Source organism: Aulonocara stuartgranti, assembly GCF_965226115.1.
Source record: "Aulonocara stuartgranti genome assembly, chromosome: 1".
Classification (NCBI taxonomy): domain Eukaryota; kingdom Metazoa; phylum Chordata; class Actinopteri; order Cichliformes; family Cichlidae; genus Aulonocara; species Aulonocara stuartgranti.
Genome location: NC_138939.1, coordinates 22,650,480 through 22,668,454, shown reverse-complemented (window position 1 = coordinate 22,668,454; position 17,975 = coordinate 22,650,480). Strand labels below are relative to the sequence as shown.

Below are 17,975 nucleotides of genomic sequence, written 5' to 3'. Positions count from 1 at the left end.
GACAAGAGAAATGGACTAAAAACCACTGATGAACAGCATCTGAAAGTTATGTCTTTTAAGATATAGGGAAAAAAATCAGCAGACGTGAGAGATGCATTCGGCCCTTCAGTTGATTCATCCACAGTTCACAGAAGCCTCACCAGACATGGTTTTAATGGAAAGGTGGCTGTAAAAACCATAAGAGAGGGAAACAGAGAGGAAAGGCTGAGGTATTCCACATTACACAAGGACTGGACTGAAAATCAGCAGCGAGAGGTCTGATGGACCAATGAATCCAGATTTGACAATTTTAGTTCAAATTGTCTTGAATATTTACAGGTCAGTCTGTAAAACACAGTGGAGCCTCATTAAGGACAAAGTATTTTCAGCAAATATATAAAAACACAAAATGGAGCACTGTCAGTCATAGATCAGCCTCTGCAGAGCCTGGACATCAACATTACCGAAGCAGTGTTGGATTATCTTGACACAAAATACAGAAAAAGGCAGAGCTTTGAATGTCCTTCAAGAAAACAGGAGAACTATTCCTGAAGACTACTTAAAGAAATGACTAAAAAGCAGCTTAAGAGAGTTCAGGCTGTGTTGAAGAATAAAGGTGGTTGTGCCAAATATTAACTGTTAAGCTTGTTTAAATTGTACAGATGTTTTTCTGTGGAGAAAAACGTGATCTTAAAATAAAGTTGGATGAGATCTTTATGTTGGAGAAAGATGCAAAACATAGATGCGCTGGGTGTCTTATTGTAATTGAAAATAAAGCTCCAACAAAAAATGACTTTTCTTTATTTATTGGGAATTTTAACAATTTTAATAAGTTCCTGTTCAACAGTCGACAGAAAACTTACATATTGATACTGACAAAATATTTACATGATCACAGTTCATGCACAAAACTGGTACACTGCACATAGTTTGCAGCAGTAACAAATACTATGCAACAGATGTTGAGAAACAGATAGGAATTTTTTTTCTTTAAAAAAAAACATACAAAAACAAATTAAGACAGATGTTTAAGGCATTCGTTTGTTGGGAAGTCCATCATGGATGTTGCGGGATTTTGCACGCCTCAGTAAACAGTCATGCTCAACAGACACTGAAAGATTTTAAATCCTGAGACTGGAGTGAGTGTCGACTGTCAGATATATCCTGCTGATTGCATCAGCCGCTTTACTGTAAGAAGTTAAAGCACAAACACGGAAACCTAAAAAAGCATAACAGATTTATACGCACTCTATATGACAAATGATCAACTTATTAAAAAAATAATCAATCAGACGCTTGCTACAATGTAAAATGTAAAGCAGGAGTCTTATTTTTCATTAGTGTGGTGGAAGAGCTGTCTGAGCTAACACTGCTTCTTGGCCAGTTACGAGGTGATGAAGAGGACAATCTAAAACAGGGGTCCCCAATCCCAGTCCACGAGGGCCGGTGTCCCTCCAGGTTTTAGATCTCACCCTGGGTCAACACACCTGAATCACATGATTACCAGGCCTCTGGAGAACTTCAGGACATGTTGAGGAGGTCATTTATCCATTTAAATCTGTGATGGATCAAGAAGACATCTAAAACCTGCAGGGACACTGGCCCTCGTGGACTGAGATTGGGGACCCCTGATCTAAAAGAAAGAACCCAAATGCTGCAAGGTCTTTTATAGGCAAATGTAAAAGCATAAAAATAGTAACTCTAAACACAAATGCTTCAGGCCACAGGGCAGAAATGGATCAATAAATTAATTGCACTATAGCCCCTTAAAAAAACAGCATCTTTATATCTACAGCAGCACTTAGACGTCAGCTATAGTTAATGAGCTGGTTACTAAAACCATTTCATGTTACTCATACATATCCCCACCAGGCTACAAGAAGATCTGCTTCCTGTATAGTTCTCAGCTTGCGGTTGGACGATTAATAATATGTGGTGACATAACTAATGTGAAAGTTGAAAATTAAAAGTTGGCCATTTATTGTATAAACGGGGAAAAGTAAAACCAACACATGATCTGTCCAGCGCCCTGACAACGTGTTCTTCATGTAGTCTATTTTGTTTGTTTGTTTGTTTTTAGAGAAACTTTACAATTGGTCCCGCAGCAACTTGGTAATACAAGCAGAAGATCAGACACGAGCCTGCAGCTGCTGTCTTAACGCATTATTTCTGTCGCTAACTCAGGTCAGAGTGAGTGGAAAAACACCACACATCTGATTGTTACAGTGTTACTGCAGTGTGATGGAGGTACTTGGTTTTCAAATGCACAGTTTTAAAGAGCTTTTTTCTACATATAATAAACACTCAAACAATGAAACTCATAGTCTACTAGCTCGGCTGTAGATCAGTAGACATATTGTTATGTAGCTACCTATTAAAATAAAAATAAAAAACTAATCATGGTGAAGCTGTCCGAGGAAGCACCGCCAGTTGACTTGTGTTTCATCTCGCATATGTTTTTAAATATTTGTAAGCATGAGTGTTTTCTACATTCACAACTGACTAAATATTCAGTCCTTCATTCTCATCAAAGACTAGCATGCAGAATACTAAATTGACGTCACAGTCAGCTCTTTAAAGAGGAATCAAACCCACTGTCACACATTCAAGAAAACAAACCTTAACTGTATCAGAAAACACAGAGATTATGCTTTTATGACAAAGAAAGATGAATGTAAATACAGTTTTTATGGAAAATGAACGCTTCGTCTGCAAAAGAAGCTGATTTTAAGGAAAATAAAATGTTATACTGCACTGGATTTTAAATGCTGTATCTATGCGTTTCCTAACATAGGAGTATAATGTGGAAGGCTTTATTGTCCATCCAAAATGAAACAAATAGCGTTTTGAATTCAAAGACAGAAGCCCTTGCATATGGCTGTTCTCAGGGAGAAGAGAATACACAGACATGTCCGCCCTCGGCTTGGTTAGCTGGAGGTGCGACGCAGGTGCTACAGGCACTCAGAAAGCACTTCGTGTTTGTCTGGCGTCAACGACGTTTCCGAAGTTTGCGGCTCTGTGATGAAGCTGGCACTCAGCTGCAGTTTGAGCCTTTCCACCTCGTAGTTATGCAGGTGTTCTTGAATCAGGTATCGTTCTCGCTTGATGCGCGCCTTCACATCTGACGGGACGTCTGGGATCATCCACGCAATAAAGAACTTCACCACAAAGACCACATGCTGCAAAGAGAGCGTTGGTAAAGATATCATCACTTTGCAACATTAATTCAGGTTATTATTTATTTATTTATTTTTACGAGTGAGGAACGTGTGAGGGAAAAGTGTATTTTGTCTTACTTCCATGATAATAATGAAGGCCATTTTGGCTGCCAGGATGTGCCAGAACTGCATGGTGTGAGTGTACTCGTTCTTGTGGCCTGGAGGGTGCCGGTAGTCACGGTATCTGTACAGACCAACAAGAGAGCGGCGTCACATGCAAAAATGTCAAGGGTTTGCAGAGAATGGTCTGAAAATGAGAAAATATCCAGTGTTTGACATCTCTGGGGGAAACTAACTCAAATAACCACTCGATACACCACCAATGCTTGCAGAAGAACCTTATAAATTGAAGTGAATGGGCTACAGAAGCTGTCATGTCAATGTGAACCAACATCTCTGAGGAACTTTTCCAGCCAACCATGAAGAAATAAGGCAATTCTTAAGTCGAAAGAGGGTTCAATATGCTGCTAGCAGTGTGTGCCTAATGAAGTTACCAGTGAGTGTACAATAAGGCTCCCATAACAGACAGAAACATGAATAAACTGAAAAGTACGTAGATCTGTGCAAACAGTAATTTGAACCTAACTGACAAGTTTGATGAAATGCCTTTCATAAAAGTTATGTTTGCTAACATGTAAACACAACATTAGTACTCATCTACAGTCAGTGAGAATGCCAAATATTTACTCTGATTTTTGCCTCACGAAAGCCTTTTCACCACCAATTGCTGCATGTAGCAGCTGGAAACAACACTGTAAGATTAGTGAGCCTGAATCTCAGATGAAAGATCCTAAAACACTCCATTGACAGGCACGAACTGCAGAGTCTTGCAATGACTTTCATTGGTTAACTCATTCTACCAATATTTTGTAAAGGATATTTATTAATGCTTTAAATATGCTGAAAATATCTAAAGAGCTTCTTTCAGCTCTAATACCTGCAGGTCGTATTGAAGTGACGAAACCAGTTGTCCTCAGTCATATTTTGTGGTCGTATCGGTATTCTGTATTCTGACAGGCTGCTGTTGATGTAGCCCTTCATGCTGGTACTGTTGCTGTAGGCATACAGGTACACCATACGGGGGATCATGTCTGAGGTGAAGGCCATGATGAAAGCCTGGAAGAAAAGGGACCACAAAAAGTTGTTTCTGAAGCTTATTTCCAGGCTGATACGTAAGCACTATCTCATGAAGTTTAACCTCATTTTAAATGCGATGAAAGGGGAAAAAAAACTCACATTGGTAACAACAGACAAGATGGCCACTGAATTTAGGATCTCCTGCCATGCTCCGATGTTTCGAGCCTTGGATGCCACTGGTCGCCTAAACTGGGTGGTGAACTTCCAGGCGTCCACCCTGATTTCCAGGATGTTGTTGAACAGGGCCAAAAGGGGGGCCAAGGGGAAAGAGGCCACAAAGAGAGTGATGAAGCCAAACTGGATCACTGGAATTACAGGGAAAGCAGTCAGGACAAGTTAAACATTTCCTGTTTAATGTGACTTTTTAATTGATATTTGAATTTATCAGAGAGACTAGTGAAGCATCTCACCCATCTCTAGGTACTCGTAGAACAGGCCCAGCTGGCTGAAGTTCTGCAGAACATGATCCTGCTCCCATCGACTGTAATGGTTCTCGGGGTTGTGACGTCCCTTTCTGCTGCTCCACCAGTTACGCATCAACCTAGCAAAAAAAATATGGAAAAAATATGGTGGAGCTTTCCACAACGAGATTTTCAGAGCAAGAATGGTGACGTCAAGCTGCAGATTTTAAGATGCAGTTCTCCTCTGGGAGTTTAAGACACCACCTCAGCACCTCTAAAGTCCCTGCTTGTTTTGTAGCAATTTCAAAGGTTCAAGAAGGTTTCATTTTGTCATGGGTTCATGTAAAAAGTGTGATTTTTTTTAGTTTTTTATAAATACTGTTTTCTGTTAAGTCGCTTTCATTTATGCGCCAGGCACTTAAAATCCAGCTAATGATCTTCACTTACACTTTTAAGCTGCAATAGGCAGAAATTCTTTTAGCATGGCTGGACAAAAAATGCACGACAGCTTTTCAGTTTAATGTAATTCAAGAGAGGAAACTCTCCCAACTGCCTCTGGGCTTTGTTTTCAGGCTTTAGAAAATTTACTGTATGATGGAAGACTGTCAACAAGCAAGGCATTTTTCTACCTAATCAGGTAAGGTGAGGCAATACAAAGAGCAATACAGTCAAATTCACAATGGGAACTGGATGTGGTGGCTCCGTGCGTTAAATGGAGGGGTTTGGGTGTACCTGGCCTCTTGCCCTATGACAGCTGGGATAGGCTCCACCCCCAATGTTAGGCCCTGGTTTGACAATTTTTGCTAGTGCTTCTAGATGCCGATCCTTGTGGATACTTGTTTAGGTTTTTAGGTGCTTTCCTGCTACAGCACACTTAATTCAAGTGATCATCTTGTTATCAGGCGTTTAATACGCGAATCACTTTAATTAGGTGTGTTAAAGCAGGGACTCGGGTCCTTAGGAGTGGGGTGACTGTAGCTCAGGAGGTAGAGCAGGTCACCTACTGATCGGAAGGTTGGTGGTTCAATCGCTGGCTCCTCTAGTCTGCATGCCAAGTATCCTTGGGCAAGACACTAACCCCAAGTTGCTCTCTGATGCATCCATCGGAGTATGAATGTGTGTGAAGAGAGCATTCAGACAGCACTCAGTTTAGAGTCAGTGCTTGTGTGAATGTGGCATGTTAAGTGTCATACACTTAACTGTGATGTGTGTGGGTAAGCAATAGTGTGTATATGTAAATGATGCTGTGTCTACATGTGTGTGTGTGTGTGTGCGTCAGGAGGTTGGAGAGGACTTTAACACACAGTTATTTGGTTGTTGGATTAAATGTTTATATGAAAATTAACTTCATATTTGCTGAAATTGAAGTTACATTTTTTACTCTTGGACATTTCTTTCTAAGGGTAGGGTAAAATATTTTTAACTAAACTTTACGCCATAGATAGTTAATGTATTATCTTTGTGGTTTCATGTAAATCTCTGACTTTTTTCCAGACTTTGGAGCTGATGATGGTTTCACAGATTGTGGCTTATTGTTCGGCCAAATAAGACAAACATTTGACGGTACTCACGGCAGCAGAGCTTCTTGAATGTTCCCCCATAACTGTTTCCCCGCCATGACGATCAACAGCTGTGTGGTCAGCTCTATCAGGCAGCCTCCGGGGTCACACTAGGACAGCAAGAGACAGGCTTTTCTGTCACATTTCTTGTATTTATGAGGATGTCTGCTTAAAGAAATACGTCTCAGTTTAGAAAAAAAGAAACAATGCTTAAATGCTGTCTTTTAAAACTCACCTCCTCATTCCTAAATTTCTTCCATTTGCCAAACATGTATGTGTAGTTACCCGGGTAACCCACAAATTTGCCTTTGAAGAAGGCCACATAGAAGCAGGAGGAGTAGTAGTTGACAAACTGGAACATGAACATCTTCGTAATCAACCTGTTCTCATATTCCAGGTGAGTTTTTGGTATTTCTGCAGGAAGCAAAGCATCATCAGTTAGCAGATCAGATAGTAAATCATCAGTTTTATTGTATTTTCTAAATCCTGTTTGCCCAATTAAATCCCAGTACCCATATCAGTGATCCAGATGGCCACCTTCTCATAAAAGAAGTTAAGGATCATGATGATGACAAAATTGATGCAGGAAGCGGTGACAGAAGTCGCCAGCTGTGGGGTGATCAATCCGCCGACTAGCAGGGTCTTGTTTTTATGGTTGCCGGACTCTCCTTTATGGTTGCCAATGATACTTGCGAAGGATGCATAGACAGCCAACCTATATGCTATGACCCCAGTAATACAGGCCAGAATCAAAGAAATCTGTGGAGAGAACACACATGATTTATAAAGCTGTGACTAGTTATAAAATCACACACACATGCACTTCAGCTGAATAATCGCTTACCCAGAATGTAACAGTGGCTCCAGAGAGGCAGTAGCGAGCACACCTGGTGTGGAGGGGGAGATATGGCTCCATTTCCTGAAAGATAAATTGTTGTTATTTAAAGCTCAGACAGACAGAAAAATACCAAATAACCTTTTCAGCAAATTTAACTGCAATATCTGTTTTTCCAGCTTTAGAAAGCCGAGTGGGAGGCAGGAGGTTTGGCAGTGTAAAGGAGCAGGAAGAGGGAAATGGGTGCAAAATGCAATGAGGGCTTTAACCTGTGAGAATGAGGTTTAAATCCTGGGAAGGGGAGCCTTAAAACAGAGAGAGGAGCACTCTTTGTACTCAGTGTAATTCCCATTTTTTCCTTTAGGTCCAAGCTTTTTGCCTATTATAACTTTAATAGTTTGAAAAGCACCTGTGTGATCTTGTTGAGTCTCCTGTTAGTGCATTTGATCTCAAACTCAGGCCGAGTTTGAAGCTCTTGCTGTTCCTCTTCAAAGTCCACCAAGTCCCACTCGTACTCCAGCCGGGCCTGGCGCCGCTTCCAGAACTCCAAAAACAGAGTTACTGTCAAAGTCAAGAAAAAGACACGGCATTTTTTAAAAACCATAACTGGTCAAGATCGATCAAAACTCTCATAACTCTCACATCCATTTGGCTTTATGCTGCATTTTATGCTATGCTACCTACAAACAGCCCCGCTGCTTTGGCATAACAGCATAATTGTGCCAGCAAATCTTCCCGGACTGGAGCAGTTTAGGCAAAGTTGGACGCTCTTTTCGTGTGAAAGGGCTTTAACTGGGAAAATCTGGCCAACAGGAGGGGGTTTCGTTGGATCTCCTACAGAAGTCAAAAACAGCAAGAGCGGCACAGACTGACACTTACCCCAGATCCCCATAAACATGGCAAAGAACACGGTTGCCTCATTATCAAACAGATGGGATTGCTGGAAGAGAGAATATGGAAAAGTATAGGTTCCTCAGACAAGCACAAGAGATCACATGCTGGGAACAAACAGGGTAACATGCTGGTTACTCAGTATGTAGCTGTATGATTAAATGTGGTCAATCTAAAACATTTTAGTCTATGCAATAATAGTTGACCTTTTTTCACTGATTACATAAACCGCATTGATTTAAATAAATTGATACAATGTAACATATGTGTAAATGAAATTATAATAACGCGACCAGCTAATATATGAAATGGAATAATTACCCAGGATGAGAGACACGTTGAGTCGAGCCTCCAGAAAGTGCAGTTTTTATCGCAAAGAGGACACATCATGATACTGCCTCCTATTTTAGGGTCACATATTTCTTTGCTAAAAATAAAACAAAATAAAGAAACCCACAGATGAACATACAGTACACACAGTAGAAGGCAATTCAATAATATTCAAAGTGTCTGTATATAATATTGTCTAAAAAGGGTATTTTGCCATAGTATAAGCATTAAAGGGACATTTCATCGCTCTAAAGCACATTCACGGTTTCCTCTGGCCTCGTGTGTTGTTCGTCCATTCTAGACCTAGAGGGCATAGTAGCGGCACATGACCTAAAGTGGCTCAAGTGCTCGGATCTGGCAGTGAACTGCAGGCTGGGCAGCCTCCATTTATCCACTTAAAATTGGGTGTGCAGGGTTTTTTTGTGAACAGTTCGGTGATCCAGCTCCACCAACTACAGGGACAAGAGGCGCAAGCCTGCAGAGGTCTGTCAAGGAACTAGCCGAAGAAGTGGAGGAAATGAGCTACTGTTTGTGGCTACAGAGGAGGGTCAGATGCAGGGGGTGGCAGAGGGATATCCTGATGTAGCCAATTGCCGCCTCACCTGGAGATGTACAGGGTACAGGGTGAAACATTAGTGACAGGTTACCAGCTGAAGACCCTGAATCTGACCCAAAGTGCACTGGAGGAGGTGTGAGGCAGAGGGCTGAGCAGGAAGTCTAGAACCTTTATATTTTATTTGGTTTTTAAATGGATTGAAAAAGTGTCTTTCTATCTGTGACAAGAGTGTGATAGGATGTAAACACTGGTGACAAAGAAAAGAGCACAAACACAACAGCTACAGTCTGCATAGCTTGGTGCTTGGTTTTATATTTATATATATTATACAGTGGGGCAAAAAAGTATTTAGTCAGCCACCGATTGTGCAAGTTCCCCCACTTAAAATCATGACAGAGGTCAGTAATTTGCACCAGAGGTACACTTCAACTGTGAGAGACAGAATGTGAAAAAAAAAATCCATGAATCCACATGGTAGGATTTGTAAAGAATTTATTCGTAAATCAGGGTGGAAAATAAGTATTTGGTCACCTCAAACAAGGAAAATCTCTGGCTCTCACAGACCTGTAACGTCTTCTGTAAGAAGCTTTTCTGTCCCCCACTCGTTACCTGTATGAATGGCACCTGTTTGAACTCATCATCTGTATAAAAGACACCTGTCCACAGCCTCAAACAGTCAGACTCCAAACTCCGCCATGGCCAAGACCAAAGAGCTTTCGAAGGACACCAGGAAAAGTATTGTAGACCTGCACCAGACTGGGAAGAGTGAATCTACAATAGGCAAGCAGCTTGGTGTGAAAAAATCAACTGTGGGAGCAATCATCAGAAAATGGAAGACATACAAGACCACTGATAATCTCCCTCGATCTGGGGCTCCACGCAAGATCACATCCCGTGGGGTCAAAATGATCATGAGAATGGTGAGCAAAGATCCCAGAACCACACGGGGGGACCTGGTGAATGACCTGCAGAGAGCTGGGACCAAAGTAACAAAGGTCACCATCAGTAACACACTACAACGGCAGGGAATCAAATCCCGCAGTGCCAGACGTGTTCCGCTGCTGAAGCCAGTGCATGTCCAGGCCCGTCTGAAGTTTGCCAGAGAGCACATGGATGATACAGCAGAGGATTGGGAGAATGTCATGTGGTCAGATGAAACCAAAGTAGAACTTTTGGTATAAACTCAACTCGTCGTGTTTGGAGGACGAAGAATACTGAGTTGCATCCCAAGAACACCATACCTACTGTGAAGCATGGGGGTGGAAACATCATGCTATGGGGCTGTTTTTCTGCCAAGGGGACAGGACGACTGATCCGTGTTAAGGACAGAATGAATGGGGCCATGTATCGTGAGATTTTGAGCCAAAACCTCCTTCCATCAGTGAGAACTTTGAAGATGAAACGAGGCTGGGTCTTCCAACATGACAATGATCCAAAACACACCGCCCGGGCAACAAAGGAGTGGCTCCGTAAGAAGCATTTGAAAGTCCTGGAGTGGCCTAGCCAGTCTCCAGACCTCAACCCCATAGAAAATCTGTGGCGGGAGTTGAAAGTCCGTGTTGCTCGGCGACAGCCCCAAAACATCACTGCTCTCGAGAAGATCTGCATGGAGGAATGGGCCAAAATACCAGCTACTGTGTGTGCAAACCTGGTAAAGACCTATAGTAAACGTTTGACCTCTGTTATTGCCAACAAAGGTTATGTTACAAAGTATTGAGTTGTATTTTTGTTATTGACCAAATACTTATTTTCCACCCTGATTTACGAATAAATTCTTTACAAATCCTACCATGTGGATTCATGGATTTTTTTTTTCACATTCTGTCTCTCACAGTTGAAGTGTACCTCTGGTGCAAATTACTGACCTCTGTCATCATTTTAGGTGGGGGAACTTGCACAATCGGTGGCTGACTAAATACTTTTTTGCCCCACTGTATATATTTATAGTAATGGGACTGTAAACGCTTGAATTCACAGGTGAAGCGGTGTGGCCCAATACTTTTGTCCACATAGTTTATATAGAAATTAACCAGTTTGAAAGTCCTGCACAGAGCCCTGACATTAATCCCAGCACACACTTTATGACTGTTAAACAGGTGAAACAAGTAGTCCATCACTGACTCCACCAGCCCCCTTGTTGGTGAATGTGAGAAAAAATATCAGTGTGCCTTCCTTAAAGAGCACAGGTTCTTATTATACAATATGCCTGCTGGTTTTAGTTTTCACTGGTCAGCAATTATCCATCTATTCTCCTCCTCTTATCCAGTTCAGGGTTGCAGGGCAGCTGGAGCCCATCCCAGCTAGTACAGGGTGAGAGCCGGGGTACACCTTGGAAAGTTCACCAGCTCCGCAGGGTTAACACACACACAATCATACCTATTGGCATTTTAGAATCACCAGTTAACCTAACCCCACTAAATGCATGTCCTTGCACTGTGGGAGGAAGCCAGAATACCCGCAGAGAAAGGATGGATTTGAAGCCAGGACCTTTTCACTGTACCACCTCTCTGCCTGTGGTCAACAATTACATACACTTAAATGGCAGTTTAATGGTCTCCCCTAGCCTGAACTATTGCAGTCAGCTAAAATGTCAGATCATGAAAAGTTTTATTGTTATGATTTACAGTAAACAGTCTGAGAGCTATTATTATTTGGAAGGTTGCAGTTTGTGGTGCTGATGACCTTCTACATTATAGAGAGCGCTGTGTATGTTAACTAGCCTACTCTGCTCAATATAGACTACATATAACAGACAAAATATAACTTTGCTTTAATTGACTGCAAAGTGTAATTAGTCTCTTTCTAAAATAATTTAAGCAAAACAAAAGAAAAAAAAACTATAACCTTCACAGGAAGCAGGATTTACTGCAACATCAGATAAGCTTATTTTTAGCCAGGTGTACTTACAGTAATAAAAAGACTTCTTCCTGTATAAAGTAGATGAAGTAAATTGTTTACTTAGGTTTGTCCAAACAGCTGCGATGCCCCCTGGTGGCACTAACCTTGTTATGTTGTCATCATAACTGAGCACTCCATAGATGAAACATATAAGGCCCACAACAGCTGCCAAAAAGAGCATCTCTGTGTAGAAACCCAACCAGGCAAAGTAGATCCCGATCTTTTCTCCGTAGTACTTCCTGCAAGCAAATGAAGAGTTTAACATCAAGACAAATGGAAATTTTAGACGTAAGATGATATGGGACGTGTGTTTGTTTACTTGATGAGGTTGAGGGGCTGCTCTTTATAAAAGCAGAGAAACCTGGCCCAGTGCTTGTACAGGTTGTAACGCTCCTCTGCATTTCTGCCCTTTTTCCAGTACCGACACTGAAAGCGAAAGACACAATGTCAAAACAGGACCCGCTGAACAAAACACACTTTGAAGTTGGCAACGTGTCTTACATCATGAAGGGGGAAGGCCGCCGTGTAGGTCCCATTGCTGAGTAATCGCTTGATTCCCGTCTTTTCTCTATCTTTCTGCCCCTCTTTGTAGTACGCACAACGAGACAGGATGTAGAACACCTACCAACGAGAAGGAGGTTTAACAGAAGATTAAAGGATTTGGATTTACCCTTTCAGCCAAATGCATTTTACGTTTTGCCTGACTGATACAAAACACTTTTGTGGTCATTGGGGTAAAACCCATAAAAGGATCTTAATTAATAAAAAACAAAATCATTAAGAGATTTAAAATATATCTTTGAAATACTAACAATTCTATTTCTTGTGGATGGTGGGAAGAAAGTGTCTTTGTCCCCGATGAGGAAGAAGTCAGTCTTGGTCTTGTCGAAGTGGTAGGTGAAATAGTCCGGTTCTGGGTGCATGATGTTGCCCGGCAGTCGAAAAGGCTGCGTGAGCCACTCCAGAGCGACATCCTGACTTTGAGGAATGTCACTCTTCTTGAAGGGAACTTTAATCTTCAAGACATCAGCGTAGGTGGCCAGTACATCCCTTGGAGCGTGGATCTTTAGGAAATAGGTCTTTTGGTCCTTGGAGTCCTGGTGGAAAAATAAGGAACACTTAAAGGAAGCATCTTTGTTAGGATTTTTGAGGCAATAATCATGGCATTGTCAAACACTGAGCCATCCCTTTAAGACAATTATATCTGGACTCAGGTGTGCCTTAGCACACTGTCCACTAGGTGGCGCTTGAACTACACAGTTGAATTTCTTACCGATTTGTCTTCTGTCTCCAGTTCCAGTCCTCTTTTCTCCAGGTTGGCTTCAAACGCCCTCCTTCTCTCCTGTGGATAAACACACAAACCAAAAACATTGGCGCTCAACAGACTCATGCCTGTTTTCCTTTTTACGGATCCATGACAGGGACATTCAGCCAAAGCCTTTTCCTATTTATTTATGAGTATTTACGACTCAAACCTTTACAGTTTTCCCAAATGAAGGTATGAAGGCCTACAGGCACGGGTTTCGGATTAAAACTGGTAAAGCACCAGCAACTTATTCAGGGAAAAGTTGACATCTTAATCAACAACAGGCACTGAGCATGTCAGTAACTGACAGCACAACTGCCCACATGTCTGCTACAGAAGCACAAAAGTGACCTTCACTCCTTAATGTAGGGAGGGATGGCCACATAACAAAACATTTAAAAATATAAAAATGTACCTTTATTTGATACACTTTGAATGAATCAAAATAAAACATGACAACAGTGAGCTATAAAAAATAGCTTATGTATATATTCAGTGTATTCAAATGACAGATACAAAAATGTGGTTAAAGTTGAAATCTTGGCAAGCCTCTTAAAGCAAATGACAAAAAGTGTCATGTTTGTGTTGGATGTTTGGAAACTCATGCAGAACATTTCAGATGCCATCATGAAAGTGTACCATGTCTGGTTTTCTAACGTCTGCTAAAACCCACGTGAGCTTGAACGTTGTCGTTTTGCTATTCAACATCCAGCATCATCTTGGTCAGATCAAACTTTTAGAACAGAGGTGAACACGCCCATATTTATACATCACGCACCCCTATACGCCCTGTGGTGCCAGGTGTGGTTAACATGAGGGTACCCTAGCAAATGACAAAACATTTGCATTTGATTGAGTGAATACATTTCAGCAAAGTTAACAAAAAACTGTATTACCAAGATCATACCTACATATGAATGTTTGATCTCGTACAATCTTATCCGTGAGGGCTGTGAGAGTGAAAATGTAAACATCTTCTCCTCGGAGTGCAAGGGTATTTATAACACTTCCTTGGGGATCTAGTGTGCTCTATGTCACTGCATCAGTGATTTTTCTCCCTGAAATGCAACTGAGCAGCACTGGCCCTGTATCCAGACGCAGCTCCTGTGCTCTGCTATCCTGGATCTTAGAGCTCTGTGTCTTTTTTATATATGCTAGGCCACATGGACATTAGATGAGACAGATGCCACTTGTTGTGGGAGCATGTGTCTCTTTGTGGTTTTCCTTGTTATCCAGTGGGTGTATGTGATACTCTGAGAGTATGCACCCCACTGATAAGTCCCTCCTGGAGGATTAAGGAAAGTATTTTTAAAAGGGATAAGACTCAGTCTACTGCCATTTGTCTCGAGTTTGGAGGTTGTTAAAAGAAAATACTGGAATTTGCCATTAAATAGTGAATCAGATCTCTTATGTGGTAAACTTAAGCATGACATAATAAGTGTTCAGAGGGGTGTACTATAAAAGAAAATCAGCATAGTAACTATTAGATAACCTGCTCCAGACCAGATTACTGTAGGTTTCAGTAAGCTGCATTTTCTCTGACACCGTATCCTGTAAGTGTAATATAGATACTTTGAATATGCTCCATAAACGGTAAATTGACTCTACTGGAGCACTCAAAGCATTTCATACAACGTGCACTTTTTTCTACACCTGAGTGCTAATGTAACATTCACATCCTGGTAAATGCACATTGGGGTTCAGTATCTGGCATGCAGACTGAAGCAGCCAGGGATTGAACCACCAACCTTCCACTCAGATGACCTGTTCTACCTCTTGAGCTAAAGACTACTCAGAATATAATCAGTAGAGCTGACTAAACGCTACTGAGTAAAGCCTAGCCTTGTGTCACACTGTCACAGTAATTTCCTTTCATTTATATTCAGAAGGTCGTGTACATTTTTAGATTTGGCCTTTTTTTTAAACATTGCTTTGTTTTGAAGCTTCTAGAACACAAATGAGAAAACTGTCCATTTATATTTGCACCATATTAACCACTGAAGATATTCAATTAACAAAATTAATTCCACTTTGATCTGGCGACAAACTTAAGCAATTCTCCTTTAGGAGGCTAAGGAAAAGTGTAAAAGCTAAACACACTGAGCAACCTGTAATCTTTAAGTGCATGCAGTTTTAAGTTTCAGCGCTCTAAAGTGCAGTTTTCACATTAGAAATAAGCAGTAGTGCCAATGTAGTAGAAATATATTAATATATTTAGGCCTATTTTACCACTCTGTGCACTTGTGATAATTTCCACAGAATTACTCTCATCAGTTCCTCTGATATTGTCTCTGACTGGAGTAAAAACCCAATTTTGTACATAAACAGAGCTAGATGGCATTAGCCAGCAAAGCCTGGCAATGTTAAACTTGTTCCACTCCTCAGGTGACCACTCCCTTGTTGTTTCTTTAATAGCTTTGTATCTATGTGATGTTTGCACGTCTACTTTTTTCCCCAAGCAATTTTTTGACCACTTGGGGACAGTAAAAACAAATTTCTGAGTACAAAAGAAGCACACAGCGAAATATTGCAGGTATTCACTTCTTTAAAGGTTTGTTTTTGGGCCTTTAAAGTCTCCTGAAGGATGTATCTGGCTGTTTGGATCCGCTATGTTCACCATCCAGCTTCTGTGTCCAAAAGAGCCCCTTTCGAGGGCACGATATAACAATCCACAATGTTATCTTTCTCTGTTTAATCGGTTTCTTCTACAATACCCACCAAATCCACAATGCAACATATAGTAGTTTTCCAAGGCCTGTATATTAGTTTCTGCAAACATAAACTATGCAAACATAGTTTCTTCCCATAATGGAACCGCAGCGATGACTGTGATGAATAATGCAAAGTTGATGATGACCAGTTAAGTGTCTGAAATCTTGATTTAGTGCTGACGCACAGTCAGCACTAAATCAAGGATGTGTCATAGCTTGCAATTGTATGACACTATTCCCTCTTCACTGCTTGAAAGGAAGGCAACTCATGAAGGCTCACGAAGATATTTCGTGTACCTTCACTTCTTAAATAACTGAGGGAGAACTCAAGATATTTAACCCCTTGAGAGGATCTTCTCTTTGGAGGGTTGTTGACCCACTGCTATTAGGATGTTTAAAGCCCCATTCTCACATTGCTTGAGATGATCTCAATAAGTTACATGATGAGGAGGAGGCACAGTGTCTTATAGAGGTTTCACATCTTGGCCTTGCTTCGTATCTTGGCTCATAGGATGTCTCACATGATTAACAGTCTGGGTTTCCATTTACAAATGTCATATGTTCACAGAAAAGGGGTTGACTCTCACTTCCTCTTTACAGCATGGATTCCTGTTCCAGTTAGAAATTGCATAATAATATTGTCTGCTAGCATTTTAAAACGCTGAGTAGGCAAGTAATGACAATTTGGCCCTTTTCTGTTACGCTTACCTGTTTCTTTTCTCCGTCCTTGTCATCTACGTAGGACAACACAAAGTCTATTCTTCGTACTCCGTCCCTAAAGAACACAGTGTCTCTGCTTGGGTCTAGTTTGTCTGTCTGCAGGAGAAACAACCACAAAGTAGAGCTTTTAGCTTTGAAACATTGGGAAGCCAAACATACGTCCACCCTTGACAGATACGGACAGAAACAAATTAAACTGACTCAGGCTTGCACTCATACAACTGGATACATAAAAAGCACAGAGGAAATATACCCTCCTGAGTCACAAAGAAAAAAATATTTTGACATTAAGCTGAAATCATACTTAAAGATCATACAGATGACATAACACCTTGTGTCAAAATTTGGAGAAGGGGCTAAAATGACAACTTCAAAAGTCCATTATGGATAAGAAGTATTGTATATGATAGATGTTTGAAGGAAATAATCTTTCCATGGCAGCCTTGTTCCACTTTGTTTAAGAGAGTTCTCACTTTCCAGAGGGCTTTATTCTATTCTTTTTTTCTTTATCCAAACAATACTCAGGATTTTCTATGAATCTGTTGTGGTCAGTGCCATACTCTATGCTGTTGCATGCTGGGGCAGCAGGTTGAGGATCCTGGATGCCAACAGACCCAATAAACTCATCCGTAAAGCCTGTAATGTTGTAGGGGTGGAAATGAACTCTTTAAAGGTGGTGTCGGAGAGGTGGATGTTGTCCAAGATAAAGACAGTGCTTGACAATAGCTCACACCCACTCCATGAGTGGGTGTGAGGTCAGTCACAGGAGCACGTTCAGTGAGAGACTGAGATTATCCAAATGCATCGCTCAGAGACACAGGAAATCACTCCTGCCTGTGACTATCTCACTGTACAATCCTCCATCTAATGCACACGTGCGCACTGCAATCGTTGCACATCCTTAACATCACATCCTCTGCAGAGAAAATTACAAAGTCAATATAACAATGTGATCTATATATATTTAATTTTGTGTAATATACTGGGATATTTATTATTAGATGCATTATTATTTATTTATAACTTTGTTGTATAATATTTATTGATTATATTATTTGATTTAGTTTAGTTAGTTACTGTTCTTTACTGGGATTAATAAAGCATTCTGATTATGGTTTTCCCACTTATCAGAAACATCAAGATCATTTGTTACTCTGACAGCTTACTCTTGAAGCATCTGTCTCAGCTTATTGAATCGGCTATAACTAGGAGCTAGTAAATTCAGATCTTAGGTTATCTAAATCATGCTGAAACCAGAGCTGCTGAATAGAAAGTCGCGTCATCTCTGTTCACTCCAACTGGCCATTGTTTTACAGCAATGGTGGAGCACGGAGCTTTGCTAAATTTCCAAAAGTTAGCAATACATGGTAGCCGTGCCATAATCATATAGCAGCAGAGAAGTTTGATATGCATTTTTCAAAGGTAAGAAGTTGA

At 40.9% G+C, this 17,975-nt stretch overlaps 2 protein-coding genes across 3 annotated transcripts in view; one reads left to right on the top strand and one right to left on the bottom strand.

Annotated features, from left to right (window-relative positions):
• LOC309703837 (uncharacterized protein) overlaps nt 1–17,975 on the top strand; it is a 435,129-nt gene that overhangs the window by 32,961 nt on the left and 384,193 nt on the right. The gene's annotated exons all lie outside the window — the stretch shown is intronic.
• ano5b (anoctamin 5b) overlaps nt 770–17,975 on the bottom strand; it is a 31,039-nt gene continuing 13,833 nt past the window's right edge. For both annotated transcript variants that reach the window (XM_082521391.1, XM_082521392.1), the window contains 18 exons: nt 16,530–16,637; nt 13,078–13,146; nt 12,617–12,901; nt 12,306–12,425; nt 12,124–12,230; nt 11,909–12,043; nt 8,342–8,447; nt 8,009–8,069; nt 7,539–7,690; nt 7,139–7,213; nt 6,807–7,053; nt 6,530–6,708; nt 6,307–6,404; nt 4,745–4,875; nt 4,434–4,639; nt 4,135–4,313; nt 3,276–3,381; nt 770–3,158 (listed from right to left, as the gene is read on the bottom strand). In XM_082521391.1, coding sequence (XP_082377517.1) covers nt 2,931–3,158; nt 3,276–3,381; nt 4,135–4,313; nt 4,434–4,639; nt 4,745–4,875; nt 6,307–6,404; nt 6,530–6,708; nt 6,807–7,053; nt 7,139–7,213; nt 7,539–7,690; nt 8,009–8,069; nt 8,342–8,447; nt 11,909–12,043; nt 12,124–12,230; nt 12,306–12,425; nt 12,617–12,901; nt 13,078–13,146; nt 16,530–16,637 — 2,592 coding nt within the window. In that variant the 3' untranslated portion in view covers nt 770–2,930. The remainder of the gene's footprint in view (nt 3,159–3,275; nt 3,382–4,134; nt 4,314–4,433; nt 4,640–4,744; nt 4,876–6,306; nt 6,405–6,529; nt 6,709–6,806; nt 7,054–7,138; nt 7,214–7,538; nt 7,691–8,008; nt 8,070–8,341; nt 8,448–11,908; nt 12,044–12,123; nt 12,231–12,305; nt 12,426–12,616; nt 12,902–13,077; nt 13,147–16,529; nt 16,638–17,975) is intronic.